Here is a 15,305-nt window from a genome sequence, read left to right as displayed (position 1 = left end):
GGTGAGGTGGCAGATTTTACTCACTACTTTGTTAAGTCCAAGGATAGTTGAAATATACCATTGCGCATGCCATTTCATGTAATTAAACCGAGGCCAGATCATATCATATCTTAAAAACTCAATTGTAATTTATAATAAAATTTATTTACAGGAGATAACGAATTTATTCTAAGAGAACATTTACCAAAAAAAGATAATAATTTAAATTTATAGAGTCTGAATACTCATAATTGTGTTTACTATTATATAACTAATTAATGCACTATATATATTATTTTATTTATCTAGTTTCATTTTTTAGAGAGATCAAGGCATTTATAACTTTTTTTCGACTTTATAAATAAGTTCGGGGAAAAATGGGTTTGCAATGTGTGATAGTTGGGTTGAACAAAAATACCCTAATTATAATAAATTTTTGAAATGCTTAATGCCAAACATCATTCGGATCTTAAAACAAATATTTAGAGTTTATACTGCAGTGTTGTGGGGGTTTGTTAGAAATTTTCCATATTATTATTCAATTTATTTGCAAATAAAATAATTTAATATGCAAAAATTGCTAAAATAACAAAGTTGAACTGCTATTTAAAAAAAAGGATTAGAAATTTTTTTTTATAAAAATAACATAAATACAGACTCAAGTTATTAAAAATATCGAAAACATTTTATCAAAAAGAATATACATTAGATGCAAGATATTTTTTTAAGAAAAAATTTATCTATTTCTTCCACACAATAAACTATAAAGTCAATGATAAACTTTTTAACCCGTGGTTCATAGAAAATTAATATGATGCTTTCCCACATAACTACAACAAAGGAATTATAAGTGAACCAACAATTAGACTGGGAATGGAGAGCTTATAAATCAACTAACAGGAATACATAGAGAAATACTAATAAGCACATGATATTTTGAGGCTCATACTAAAATATTAAAACGATAGGTCATTTATATAAACATAATTAAAAACCAAAATAGATTTTATTAAAGAATTTTTTATAAAAATACGATCAACAGATCGAAATCCCCTCAAAAATTACTTTTTTAAAACCCAGAAAATGCAATCCAAAATGGTAGAATGCAATATAAATATCTTGTATTCCACCCTATAAATAATATGATCATTAGAAATTAAATTGATATCTAATTTGCATACATGGTGTATCAAAATATAAGAGTAATGAATATTCATTTTAAAATATATAAATTGGGGAGAAATAAAAATAATGGAAGAATAAACGGAAAAAAAAATAATTTTTTTAAAGTGAATATTAAATTTTTTAGCAAATATATCAAAAAAAAAGTATTTGTATCTGTTTCTTTTATCACGGATATGAAAATTAAATCAGACTCTTTTGAAAATAAAGTATCTTCATACAGATATAAGTTATCTTCTTAAAAATGTCAAAAAGATTTCAATGTAGTACAAGATTCTTACAAATATTCGCGGTACACTCTGGAACACATGCCTGTGACTGCGATGAGAAATTCAGCACGTCCCCTTCCAAATAAATTTCTGCATCCCCACCTCATCTATAAATTTTGAAAATAAATTATAATTCGTTCTATACAATTTATTTTTAAAAAAATGAACTTCGACCAAAGTGTATGAGGAAAATATTTTATTAGCAAAAAGTCATATTTACAAAAACGAGCAAATATTTCCGAAGAGAGTAAGGAGATATACATCCTGAAGCCCCCTCCTTGGCTACGCCTATGTGCAGAATATATTTTAATTCATACTTTATTTTTATTCGCCATAACAATTATGCAAAAATAAATAAAATATTATTTATAAATTATAATAGTTTCATGATGTTTTTTTTGAAAATCATTTTTTTTATTCAATTATTGGATAGAGAAACGTGATGTGTCATATTTAAAAATATCACTTTAAATGCTTTGCTTTTATCGATTAATAATGTGAAAAGGCGAAATTTGTGTTGCCTTGCCTTCTTATTTCCCATAATTTATATGGTTTTGGTGTAATAATAATAAATAACTATACAATAATAAGAATATTTAAAATTGATTTAAATGCAAAGATAAAAATGCCGACACATAAAGTCCATTGCCCAACCCAGATTATTATCCAGCAAGCCAGCCTGCCATCCAAAGTTATCTACTAATTGTAATTATATACATACTTATATATTATAGAAAAGTAAAATAAAAATAAAATGTAACTTATATTTAATTAAATAGTTATGCTAAATATTAATAATTATTATGATGAAATGAAAGTTTGGGTCCACCTGTTCTGATATTTTATCTGTTAGAGTGAATGTGTTTAGTATTGCTAAACGACTCGATTTTTAAAAATGGCTACCCGAATATTTATCCAAAAAATATTATGCAAGCCTGGGGATTTTGCTCATAGTTGACAGAGAGGTGTGGGCATCTACTCGAGTTTTCTGGCGAAATATTATTTTGGCTAAAATCTTAATTTAAAAGGCGAAATCGAGCCGTTTAAATGTGTTTTTTCCGGCAATGTTATTTTTTAAACTTTGAAGAATTTATTGATTGGACGCATTTTTAAAATTTGAAAAATCAGCTTAATTGTTAAAAAATTATAGTTGAGTAATCACTATATTTTTATCCGTGTCAGCCTGCGAAAAAAACGGATAAACCTTAGTTCTCGCAAACAACTATAATTTTAGCCTTTAATTCTAAATTCCTATCGGATTTTCTTCAGCACCCACTTGTAGTTTGAGTTGAATTTACATATCCAACTATACTGAAAATGTATTCCAGTCCTAGATTGGCGATTCGCTAAGCTGCGCTGTAAACGCAAATAATGCATTTAGAATGTTATCGTGCAATTTGGTCGAATCCGTTAGCATTATTTAAAAAATGCCACTTCTTTAATACTTTTTTATTTATTCATTTTTGAAATATTATATAAAATGTAAAATAACTGAGTTATCCTTTAAAATGGGATATTTAGAAATTGGTGAGATAAAAAGACATACTAGAATATTTAAAAAAAATTATTCTGTTTTTAATAACTTAGTTAGAATTTTGAATCGACGATTACTAACAAAAAGGCAATCTCAATTTAGAAAAGGGGTATGTTACGTTTTTTGAAAAGATACGGCAAAACACAAACGCTCAATTTGTGAGAACTACAAGTTAAATATTTTTAAAAATAATGGCTATAATTGAAATTCATTCACAAAAAGTGTAAAACCAAAATTACTTCTAAAAAAATTTAGACACAACTGCTTAGAGAAATACTGTTATAATAATAATAATATTAAAAATATTATATTGCTTTCACCTTGTCATTATACTCACTGACAAGCCTCGAGATTTAAATGTCTAAAATTTTCTGCCATCTATAAGTGAAATCACCAGCTTGCCTAATATTTTTTGGCTAAAATATTGGATTAGCCGTTTTTAAAATAGAGCCATTTAACAAAGTTAAAAATTTAATAAATTAAATATCACATCATTCATTCCGTACTTCAAATAGTTTGGAGGTAATTTATTATAAATGTAAAGGAAATGCTCGAATTAATCTATTTTAACTTCTGTATATTTTAATAACAATTATGTATTTGTTGTATTCTATATTAAATCAACCAAAAAAAGTCGATTCTCAACCCGACCCCCTTCGATTTTTTTAAAAATTTATGTTGGTAGTATATACACTAACTAATAAAAATGTAAAATTTTACTTTTCAAATCGCCTTACTTCATGAAATATGGCCATCTTTAGAAAGGCGGAAATTCCAAAATACACTATATTTAATTTTATTAAATAGCTTTAGAATATGACATAAAATTTATTTTATTGAAAAAAAGTCTATTACCAAAAACCGGATATAGAAAACCGGAAATGGCTATAAAATAAAAATTGCTCGTTTTTTTCTTTTATGTTTTTTTTACAGATAGACATTATACTTCTTAATATTTGTACAAAATCCTAGATTGGGACGAGTACTGGGCAAAAAGTTGGGACGGCAAAAGTTATTACTTTAAATATAAGTAGTATGGCTTAAATCCTATATTACAAATGTATAGTAATTTACAAAATAAATAAAAAGAAAATTCGTTTGGGATCGGGCCGGATATATTTTTTTATAAATCTTTATGGCCGTGTTAGAAAAATTAGATCCTATGCAGATCACTAGTAGACATTGTGTCATTTTTAGCACATAAGTTTAGCTATTTTATTTTTGAGGAAAATAATTGTAAAAATTTTATAACTTTATTTAGCTAATGGGAAATTAATATTCTAATAAACATATTAATTAAATAATATCATACATTAAGTAATCTAATGAATTAGAATAAAATTTGACTTTCATTTTTCCTTCCATTGGAATAAATGAATGATATTTTTGTGTTCCGGGAATTCATTTGGCCATTAAAAATCTATTTTCAAGATTGATTTCCATTCTTAAATATTCTACGTTGCTCACAAATATATAATTAATTCCCGGGATATTGATTCTCGCATAATTATATAAGTCAATAGGAGTTATTATATGATTTTCATGAGGACTTGCAGGCTTGCTCTAGCCGCCAACCTAGTAATTCCCCCTAAACTATCGCAAGCAAGGAGTTTTGCCATGTGCAGTTGCAAAAAAATGCCATTCTGCCTTGATCCCAAAATCATTATAATGGTTGTAGAGGTTTACAAAGTTTATTTTTGTTTTTATACTGAAACAGCTCCATCAGAAAAATAAAATATTATTGAAATCTTATCAAATCTTTCTTTCAAGAATAGAATTAATTTTATTTGAAATAAATGAAAGGAACGAGTATTGTGTTTGAGACAATCTGATATAATCACGTAACTTAAATGTTTGATGATATCGCCTTCGCGGTAATAAATCATAAATGGATGAAGTGCTGCTTGATTATTAGTCCAATGGAAACCTTGAGCGTGATCTTGAACTACAAAAGCGTAGTTCTCTGCAAAATCGGATATTATAAGATATTCCCCATCCTTCAAATTCGATTTTAATGACTTAAAAAATGAAGATTGTTTCGAATAAATATAGCAATGAGGAATTGAAATATTTAATTCCTAAATCAAATACTCCACAAATTCCTTGGCGGACTTTGTAAAAGTTTCGAGTGTACTACGGTCAGCTGCCAACCATTGTTTAAATGTTATATAATCTATGGCATTATCAAACAATAAGTGTAGCCTTTCTTTAAGTTCCAAAGTGCCGGGACACATTTGGCATTTCCTTAAGTAACAGCAAGGCTGGGCTGGATTGCATAGACTTTGTGCAATGTAGTGTTTATAATCTTTAAGGGAGGAAATGGAAAGTTATGCTGGTTTGCAGTTAACTTATCTAATTTACCACCAATTATAATTAACTTAAAATTTTGATGAAATGTGCAGATGCACATTGTATGCGTTCCAGACCCGCCTGCTAAAATACAGTTTTTTGGTCTCATGATAGCAAACTTGCTAAAACCTATCTTTATATTACTGTTTATTTCTTTAAAATTGGTAAATAATTCTTTTATATTACATAAAACTAATCTCTTTTGCACTTGGTTTTTTTTTTCATTAGCTTTCATTGATATAAAATTATTCATACCTGGCATAAGTCTGCTGTTTTCACCAGAATTATAAAATTCTATTACTTTATTTGCAACGTCATTCGGAATTATTCTACTTGGTTTTATGCGTTATATTTAAAATAATACAATACAATTTGGTAAATGTTGTTTTGAGTTTTTTAACATTTAATAAATGCAAAATAATCAGATTTTTTAGGATTTTAGTTTTAATGCTATTATTCACATATATTGCCCACTTTTTTAAAAAAATAATTACTCTATATTTGGTATAATAGGATTTAAGCCATACTACTTATATTTAAAGTGTAATAACTTTTGGCCCAGTACTCGTCCCAATCTAGGATTTTGTACAAATATTAAGAAGTATAAAAAAGAGCAATTTTTATTTTATAGCCATTTCCGGTTTTTGGTAATAGACTTTTTTCCAGTAAAATAAATTTTATGTCATATTAAAGAGCTATTTAATAAAATTAAAATCAGGTATTTAGCTAAATTACTTTTTGAGATATTTAAAATTAAATAAGGTGTATTTTGGAATTTCCGCCTTTCTAAAGATGGCCATATATCATGAAGTAAGAGGATTTTAAAAGTAAAATTTTACATTTTTATAAGTTAGTGAATATAGTACCAACATGCAAATTTTTAAAAAAACCGAAGGGGGTCGGGTTGAATCTTCAGTTGATTTGATATGGAATACAACATTTCTATCAGGTAATTTTTTATATAAATCAGTTGCTTTTCTATGATATGATCATATGTATTCAAGTGTTTCATTATTACTTGTACCATCAACAATAATTATTGGGAAAAGGTCACTCATATTTCCTATAGCTAGGCTACGCATAGGCCTGTGAATATATTATGTTTATACTTATATTTCTATCAAAAATTACAAATGAGTTAATTCGTATTATGACGAAAGGCCTAAATTTAATTTTAAGATATATCGTATCATGAATTATTTTTTATTTTAACAAATTTGGAAAATTTTTTTATAGTTAAAGCGCTAATAGTTAAAAAACCTTTAAACCCATTTTTTCCTTTTGATGATTTATTAAATTTATCAAGCAAGTTGATCAAAAAATATTTTAGACTTTCGTGATTAAATTAATATTTCTTTTTAAAAATATAAAATAAAAATATAAGCGAACAAGAACAGATTCAAATATAATAGGAAATTTCAATTAATTCGTTTAATGCTCAATTCTTTCCCTTTTTAAAAGGGATATAAAATATTTTAACTTTAATAGACTTTAAATTTAAATTTGACATATTATAATTGAGGCCCTTATTAATTGATTCTCATTTCAACAACGCCATCATTACATTCTTATTCAAGATAATTTTTTAGGCCATATTAAACATTAGAGGGTAGGTTAAAAATATTATGGGAGGGGGGGGGAAGGGGGGGGGGGGGTGAATTGAAAATAAGTAGATGGGACTTATATTTATTTTAAAAAAATTTCCCATTTCATAATATACAGATTTTATTTTTAAAAAAATTTCCCATTTCATAATATACAGATTTTATTTTTAAAAAACCATTAAATTAAGAGTTAAACCAATTAATAAAATAATTTTTAAATGTTGAGCGAGCGGGATAAACAATTTTTTTTATATTGGCAGGTGAATTTTAAATGAAAACCATAGACGGGCAGCCGAGCGGGTTAAAAATTCGCCCATTGCAGAACTCCAGTCAATATACATCTCGGGGGAAGGGGGGCACGGAATTTTGATTAAGAAATATTTGCTTTCACATAAAATCTAATTTAAACATTAAATTGCTTGATTTCATTTTTTCCAAAACGAGATATGAGCTAAGGCACCTTTATTTCACATACTAGTAATTTTGCTCAAAAACTTATAATAAAATTTAATATTCAAATTTTACAAGTAAGCAAAAAAGAATTTGGCCTACACCCATTTATCTTTATTTTTAGGTCCTATATTTATTTAGTAAAGAAAATTTAAAGTAGTTTCTAAATGAATGCGAACAATACAATTATTGGTTCAGAAATTCGAGTAATGATGGAAAATTATTCGTCGATCAATAAAGATATTCTTCATTACTCGGGGGAATTATTCGAAATTATTTTTTTGTTCAAAATTATTTGAAATTATTCGTAAGCATATTCAATTTCTTCCTGGGTTGAACCTTTTTATTTTATAACTTTATTTCAACATCAGGATTTATGTCAAAAAAAAAGAATAGGATATTAATCTAATAATGCTTTTCTAATTAGTATATGAAACTTTTACTCGTTTCGAATATACCAACAATTCATTTATTCAATTCGTACATTCGTAGTGCTACTATTTTATAAATCCAATCAAAATATTAGTGTTACGTTGTGGTCTAAAAACGAAATTTAAGATAGGATATATGGATCTTAAAAAAATATTATTTTTTACCATTATTAAATTATAATTAACAACCTCCAAAAATGTAAAGTATATCAAAAAAAAACTAAACTTTAATGAGGATCTAATAACAAAATATTGGTGTTAGGTTGTGGTCTAAAAACTAAATTGAAAGAATAGGATAGAATATCAAAAAATATTATTTTTTTTACCATTATTAAATTATAATTAACAACAATCCAAAAAATGTAAAGTATATTCAAAAAAATCTAAACTTTAATGAGGAAGAGCATATAAAGAAATGGTTTGAGTATAGGATAGATCTGTTTGCACTATGTTATATAATAAATTGTATAAAAAAAGGAAATTAAATTATATTTTTCCTATTATTATATTATACAATGCTCATCTCTTTAATATATAACAGATTATTCAAAAAAATAGAGCTAAAAAACAAGAGGGAGAGGGGGAGGTAAAGTAAAGATCATTTCTCGAAATATATAAATATATATTTTCTTATTTATAATAAGAATCAACATATGTGGATTTTGAATACTTTAGGAAGAGCGCTTTATTTTATACAAATAATATCTTTTTAATATATAGCTATTTTTTGTCACATACTGTCTTTTTTCTGAGGCATAGTGACTTGTAATCTCCCTCTAATTAGTATACTAATTATAGTATACATACCAAAATAAGTTTAAAGTTAGTACTTGTCTCTGAAAAGGGACACTGTAACTTAAAATAGAGCCGAGCTTGGAAACATCAACAATATTTCTTGCTTTTAGAATTTAAAAAAATAGAAAAAGTTTTAAAACAAAGATCAGGAGGTGACAATTATTTTACTATTCATTTTTCATAATGAATCATTTAAATTAGCTATTTTATTGCTGAATATTAAAATTCAATTCCATAATACTAAAATTCAATTCCATAATACTAAAATTCAATTCCATAATAGAGATATTCGAGCCAAAACGGGCCGTGCAAAAAATATTTTTTCTATCGAGCCACAAGGCGAATCGAGTCGAAAAAGTTCGGTTTTGTAGGTCTCTGTGACTAATAAGGCTATTCCATGCATTTACCATTTCTCAGGACTAACCCTGCATACAGTTCGCGCGAATTCGCGGTAAAGTATATAAAAATAGACATTTGTGGCGGAGAACATAAAAATGTGGAGTATTTTGCGTAATTCTTCGCGAATTCGTGCTAACTATGATAGCAGGGTATGGTGATGTCTTGGTTCAAATTATATTTGATACTAAACCGCTTTTGAACTAGGGCACCTTATTTTGCTTTGTTTTAAGTGTTTGGTGGCATTTATTCTCTTATTTTAGGCTATGTAGTTGAAGTTACATAGCTGACTAAACAGCGGGCTGTTTGGGAATAGGTTGAACTAGGACACAGCCTAAACTCTTTTTGAATTAGTTAGGTCAGAACCGATATAATCTTTTTTTCTCGGGGAACATTGAATTCCTTCAGTAATTAGAGTCTAAAATAACAAATCAACTTATGCAATTATAAACGATTATCTCTTTCGCCTAACCACTCAGTCCTATAACTAATTTTAAAATCATTATCTCCCTTCGATAGAATGGAATAAATTTAAATTTTTTTATTAGCAATACTCGAAGTCAAATTTAAAGAAAATCGAAGTTCATTTACATCTATCCCAATATTTATTTATTTTTTCGATTTCCTGTATTTTTCTTTTTTTAAAAAAAATATAATACTGTTTTATGCGTTAATGTAATTAATCCTACACTATGCGTAATTTATGATTAAAGTTCCTTATATAATATATGTAATGTTATAAAGAGCTATTAGCTTTTTTTATAAATTACATTAATATTATTGGCATAAAGACTATTTGTAAGAATTTTTTAAAATTAAATTTAATTATATGGTTATTATATATTAAAGTAAATGGATGTTAATACAACTAAACTATGGGTCTGCTCATTACATTTACCTTATCGTATTTATAAATATAACTACAGCTTTATTAAATTTAATTAAATAAAAAAATTTAATTTTATAAATCTTCTATAGTCTATAAGTTGATTATGATACTACAATATGTAAAATGATCCTATAATACGTAAAGCACAAACTATGGATCTGCAAAGTTCGGGTGAACCGTGACGAGATTAATAAAGATTCAGATTCATATCAAATTTTTGAAAATGTAACTCGAGTCAAAATATGAGATTTAAACTATTTTACTTTTATAACTGTCAAATAAATCGAAAGGATCAAATAATATCTATAAAGATCATTGAATTTAAGATTCAAAATTATTTTGAACAGGGGGAAAGAAGCCTTAATGTATCAAGATGTATTTATTTTTGAATTGAAGGAAATCCTATATTTAATACTCAACCTAAGGCGTGCTATTATTTTTATTTCGTTTATGATGGTTTATGTTTATTGACTGGAAAAACTTCGGGCATTACATATTAGTTCGCCTAGGAATTCAGTGCTTCATAATTTTTCTTTCTAGCATCATGGTAATCTTGGCATTTTTTTTGTAACAATAATTCATTTTTCTTTATAATATCTACATGACGGGGTGAAGCATTAAAATGTATTCATATTAACTAGATATAAATTTCAGAGTTAACGCTCCCAGAAGTATGACTTTATGCTTAAGATGTGATATCATAGTTATTATTTGACTAATAATTCGGTTACTTTTTTGTGGTTGCAAAATTGATTAAAGGATTATAATTAATAAATAAGGTCCTAATTATTAATACAAACAAGATATTTATAACATCTATCCTAAGTTTTGTTAAGATGTATTTTTTAAGTGATTTTATGAATAATTTGGTTCCCTCTCTAATTAATTTATAAACAGATTAAAGTATTAAAATATACTAATTAACCCCTACTTAAATGCTCGGAATAAGTTTTAAAATTTGTGTCCAAAAGCTTACGCTTATAACGTTGACGTCATAGCTTTCATTTTGTTTATAACTCGGTTGCGGTTTACAAAATTGATGAGGTATTAATAAGTACTAGTCAGTCAATTAATATTAGTAAAAATCAGATATTTCAATCTTCTATATTTTCTATTCTAGCATGATCTCAATTTTTTTAATAATTTTTTAATACTGTCAGTGTCCATGTCTACTACTATTAAAATAATATAGAATTAAGCACTAAAAATTTATAAAATTTTCTAAATAAATGTTTTCAGTCGGTTTCTGATCTTACGACTCGCCAAAATTTTCTTACAAATATAATATTTTCCTTTCTACTCTCTACTATATTAGTTATAACACTAATAAAGCACGAAATATTGGTATAGATGTTAGAAAGTGCTTCCAATTCAACCAAAACGGAGATGATATAAAGATATTGCCTATTTTAAAATTTTAAATGTATGAACCTTTAAATAATAAACTAATGAATAGCTCTTATGTCACTTCAAACATATTATGGGCCAGGTTTATAAATATATAAACTTTTCATAACAAAATCAATCAAAAATCATTATATTAATTTAAATATATGGCGGCTATCTTTTTTTGACTTGCATGTCAATTACAATATTTTTATCACCTAGAAATATTGGTGGCCATTTTTATTAATATGCAAAATACCCATAATGAGTAGTCTAAAATAAATATTCAGATTTCCAATTAATAAACGGATAATTTTTATGATTTAAATAAATCATTGGCAAAAATCATATGAATTCAATATACTATCACAGCCATTTATAATTTATTAAATTGTCGTTCCAAATATAATTTTTGTTTCACGATCTCAAATGTATCTTTATAAATATACAAAATCATAGCCAAATTTGTACCCGGCCAGATTCCAATTTTTTACTAAGGCTCGGCCTAGCCCTGGTTTTTTTAAATATATGGCCTAACCCAAAATATAACTTGAACACCAAAATAAACAACTATTTATAATATTGTGGAGTAGTTAAATTAAAAACACTACACTTTATGAATTATCACTTATAAAATAACAATTCATAAATAATCCTGCCTAATAATTTTTTCCCGACACAACCCGTTTATTTTTTTGTCCGGACAAATTCAAATAAATTTTCCGGACAACCGGGCCTGGCTTGCACCTCTAATCGCCATTGATTATCATTAAAAAATTAATAAATGCGCGAATGAAAAAACATATATTGAGGGATTATTTACACAAGCATTCACTCGTAATGCTACATCAGACGAGCTAAAAATAATCGAACTGGGCCGGAAATATTTTTTTTTATAATTTTTTTAAACTGAATTATGCAAATTTATGATTTTTTTCTCACAAAAATATTTTACGGGCTGAATAACTTGTACGAATTTTTTTAACGAACCGTAAAATATTTTTTCTTTTTACAAATCTTAACTTCTTATTACAAGAAATTTATTAAATAAACAAAAATGTTTTTCTTTGAAAATTAGTTCATAAATCAAACAAATTTAAAAAAAATTTTTTAACCAACTATTTCTCTTATTTGCGGCAGTAAACTGTTTAAACTTTTTTTTGATTAGGTTAATACTGTATTATATAATATAATTTTATTATTAATCTAAAAATATAATGCATATAAAAATATTATAAGAATTCCTGGCATGAAATTTTAGATAGCTTATAATAACTTGTTAAGAAAGCTTAATATTCCTACAATCTCATTATTGTTATTATAAAGTTTCAAAAAAAGAGGAATTAATTTGACAAAACAATAAGTTGAGTAAGAGAAAATAATGTTACAATTTTTTACTATAATTTAATAAAATTAACATGATAAATTTTAATGAGGAAAAGTTCAAAAAAATTATTTCAAATTTTAAAGGGGAAAATTTATGATTTAATTGAAATTAATTAGTGTTTTTATTTTTATTTTTAATTAAAACTATGACAATCTCGTCCTAAATTTTTCTTTCTCCCTATAAAATCAGTATTTAATATTTTCTTTTTATATAAAAAAAATTGTACAAAAGGCAGATGATTTTAATACCGTCTGCTTCTTTTTTTAAAGGGAAGGGGGATTGGGAATAAAATTTGTTTAGAAGATAGATAATAATAGCAAGTGTAAGATGTCTCGTCTCGACGAAGAATAGAATAATAAATATAAAAATAAAAAAATCATCGTTAAATCAATTTCTAGGAAAAGTATTTGATTTTATTATAATAAGTATTACATAAAAAAAAAATTTATATAAGGTATAGATGTTATATAAAATTTTATTATAAATTTACTGAATTCATTTTCAGATAACAAGTGTCCGCTTCCTTCTTCCCCCGATCCAACAATATCTTCATCGTCTAGAATTTTATTTAGAAAGGTACGTTTAGATGGTGGCCTATATTGAGCAGAATTGACCAGAGTTTGCTATTATTAGTATAAATTTTAAGGAATAAATTTTGATAGCTGATAGGTCTGAAGCCCGAGAGCTGACGAGCTAAAAAATAATAGCCGGAAAACTTGTACTATTATTTTAAACCTCGAATAATGAAATTTTATCATTTTAAATGGGTTGGGAAATCTTAATCTTTACGGCCAGTTTAGGCTCGGTTGTGCAGACCTTTAATCTGCAGTTTAAAAAAAACCGAATTTATTTATTGGTAACTTACCCACTGGAATATAAGAATAGAAATGTATAATATTGGAATCATCGACAATTCGAATTTTTAAAATTATAACATTATTTTACAAAATGATTTTTATATTTTAATTATCTAAAAAAAATTATAGGTAAATGATATTTACAAAATTACGAAAAAATTATGTTGTATTAAATTATATTCGATTTTTTATAAATATATAATATATCAAGTAGCTTAAGAGTTAATAGGAATCAATAGTAGTTCTGAAATAAAAATCTGATTAAATTATTTCTAAAACAAAAGTTAAAAAAATACAATTTATATTATAGAATAGCATTGTAAAAAAAAGCATTGTTTTGATTATATTATTTAATTATTATTTATTATATTTATATTTATTTTAAAAAAAATTATGAATAATCTTATATGATAAAATCCATTCCATATTAGGGACCATGCATATGGTTAAAAGTCGTCAAAATTCAATTATTCATGAATTAAATACAGTATCTTAATCAGATACATAAATATTTAATTTTTTTTAAATTTTTTGTTTTTATAAATCAAGAAAATATTTAAGAGAACGAATGTGAAATAACCTGTTTTTTAACCATGTTAAAATTATTTAACAATATCACCACACAAGACCCAACCCTCATCCTTCATAATTATTTCTTTTTTAAAAAAATTCGATTGGATCTAAAATTTATTTAAATCTCCATGATCGTCTGTTTTCTAAATACCAAAAAAATCACTTAATTTTATTCCTTAAATATAATCATAAATCATTTATGTGTAAGATAAAATCTGGTCAAATTAAAAATAGTTTAGTATACTGTTATAAATACTTACTAGCATAATTTGATTTTAAAATAAATTAAATAAAATCTAAGTTTAGGTAACTTTTTGACACATAAATAACCTCATTTTTTAATTTAAAAACAGAGCTGTGAACCAAACCTGAACCACAAGGAACTAACTTGAGTTTTTGGAAAATAAACTGTTTAGAAAATTTTACAAACTTGAACCTAACAGGATTTATTTTTTAAACCCGGTGTACTATTATTACTGAATATATTCATTAAGTATGATAGTTTGATTATAAATCATTTCATCCCATGTTAATTGGGAGTGGTCATTTCATCATACCAATGATGATTCGAGCCTGCCTATTCGGCTCAGCAATATTTGGGTGAGATAAAAATTACAAAATACGATATAATTTTGTATTCTCCGCCTCGAATTTGCGCTAACTGTAATTGAGGGGTTAAAGTTGGACTGTACTGCTTTGATCAATCGGGGTGTAAATATTTAACGTAGTAAATCTGTTGATTTGGTGTTATGTCAAAACGCGAAAAATGGCTACAATGCATAATTCCGCTTTCAAAAATAAGCAAATGGGTAATTTTTTAAAAAATAGAGGAGGGTAGGTTGTATCAGAGATCTTCAGGAGCCTTCTTTTTTGTTCAAGTCCGACCCAGGCTTGCAGTAAAAAATATCATAGATCCGGCCCATATCTAATATATAAAAAAATTCCCACGCCCACATTAAGTATCAAAAAAATATCCCAGGCTCGGCCCAAGTCCATATCCAAAAATTTTATTTATTGTATTTTATAATAAACAATATTTAAGGGTTTAGTTAAGGGTTTAGGCAATCATTTTGTTTAGAATATGAAAATTTATTATTATTAGAGGGAAAAATCGCAATATTTCTTTAAGTTAGCAACTGTTTTAAATAAGTTAAATTAAAATTTTTTAGGCCAAGCCCATTAATATAAAATTCAAAAACCCATGCCCGTTAAGAATATGATATT

At 26.1% G+C, this 15,305-nt stretch overlaps 1 protein-coding gene across 2 annotated transcripts in view; it reads right to left on the bottom strand.

Annotated features, from left to right (window-relative positions):
- The window catches only part of LOC135922890 (basement membrane-specific heparan sulfate proteoglycan core protein-like), a 92,504-nt gene extending 78,806 nt beyond the window's left edge, over positions 1-13,698 (bottom strand). The window contains exons 1-2 of one of the 2 annotated variants that reach the window (XM_065457400.1): positions 13,517-13,698; positions 13,142-13,274 (exon numbers count right to left, since the gene is read on the bottom strand). In XM_065457400.1, coding sequence (XP_065313472.1) covers positions 13,142-13,274; positions 13,517-13,558 — 175 coding nt within the window. In that variant the 5' untranslated portion in view covers positions 13,559-13,698. The remainder of the gene's footprint in view (positions 1-13,141; positions 13,275-13,516) is intronic. The other variant, XM_065457399.1, reaches the window with a different exon arrangement.
- Positions 13,699-15,305: the final 1,607 nt, after the last annotated feature.

This window comes from Gordionus sp. m RMFG-2023, chromosome 1 (genome assembly GCF_954871325.1).
Source record: "Gordionus sp. m RMFG-2023 chromosome 1, tfGorSpeb1-WG-v2, whole genome shotgun sequence".
NCBI lineage: Eukaryota > Metazoa > Nematomorpha > Gordioida > Chordodea > Parachordodidae > Gordionus > Gordionus sp. m RMFG-2023.
This window is presented reverse-complemented; position numbering and strand designations above follow the sequence as displayed.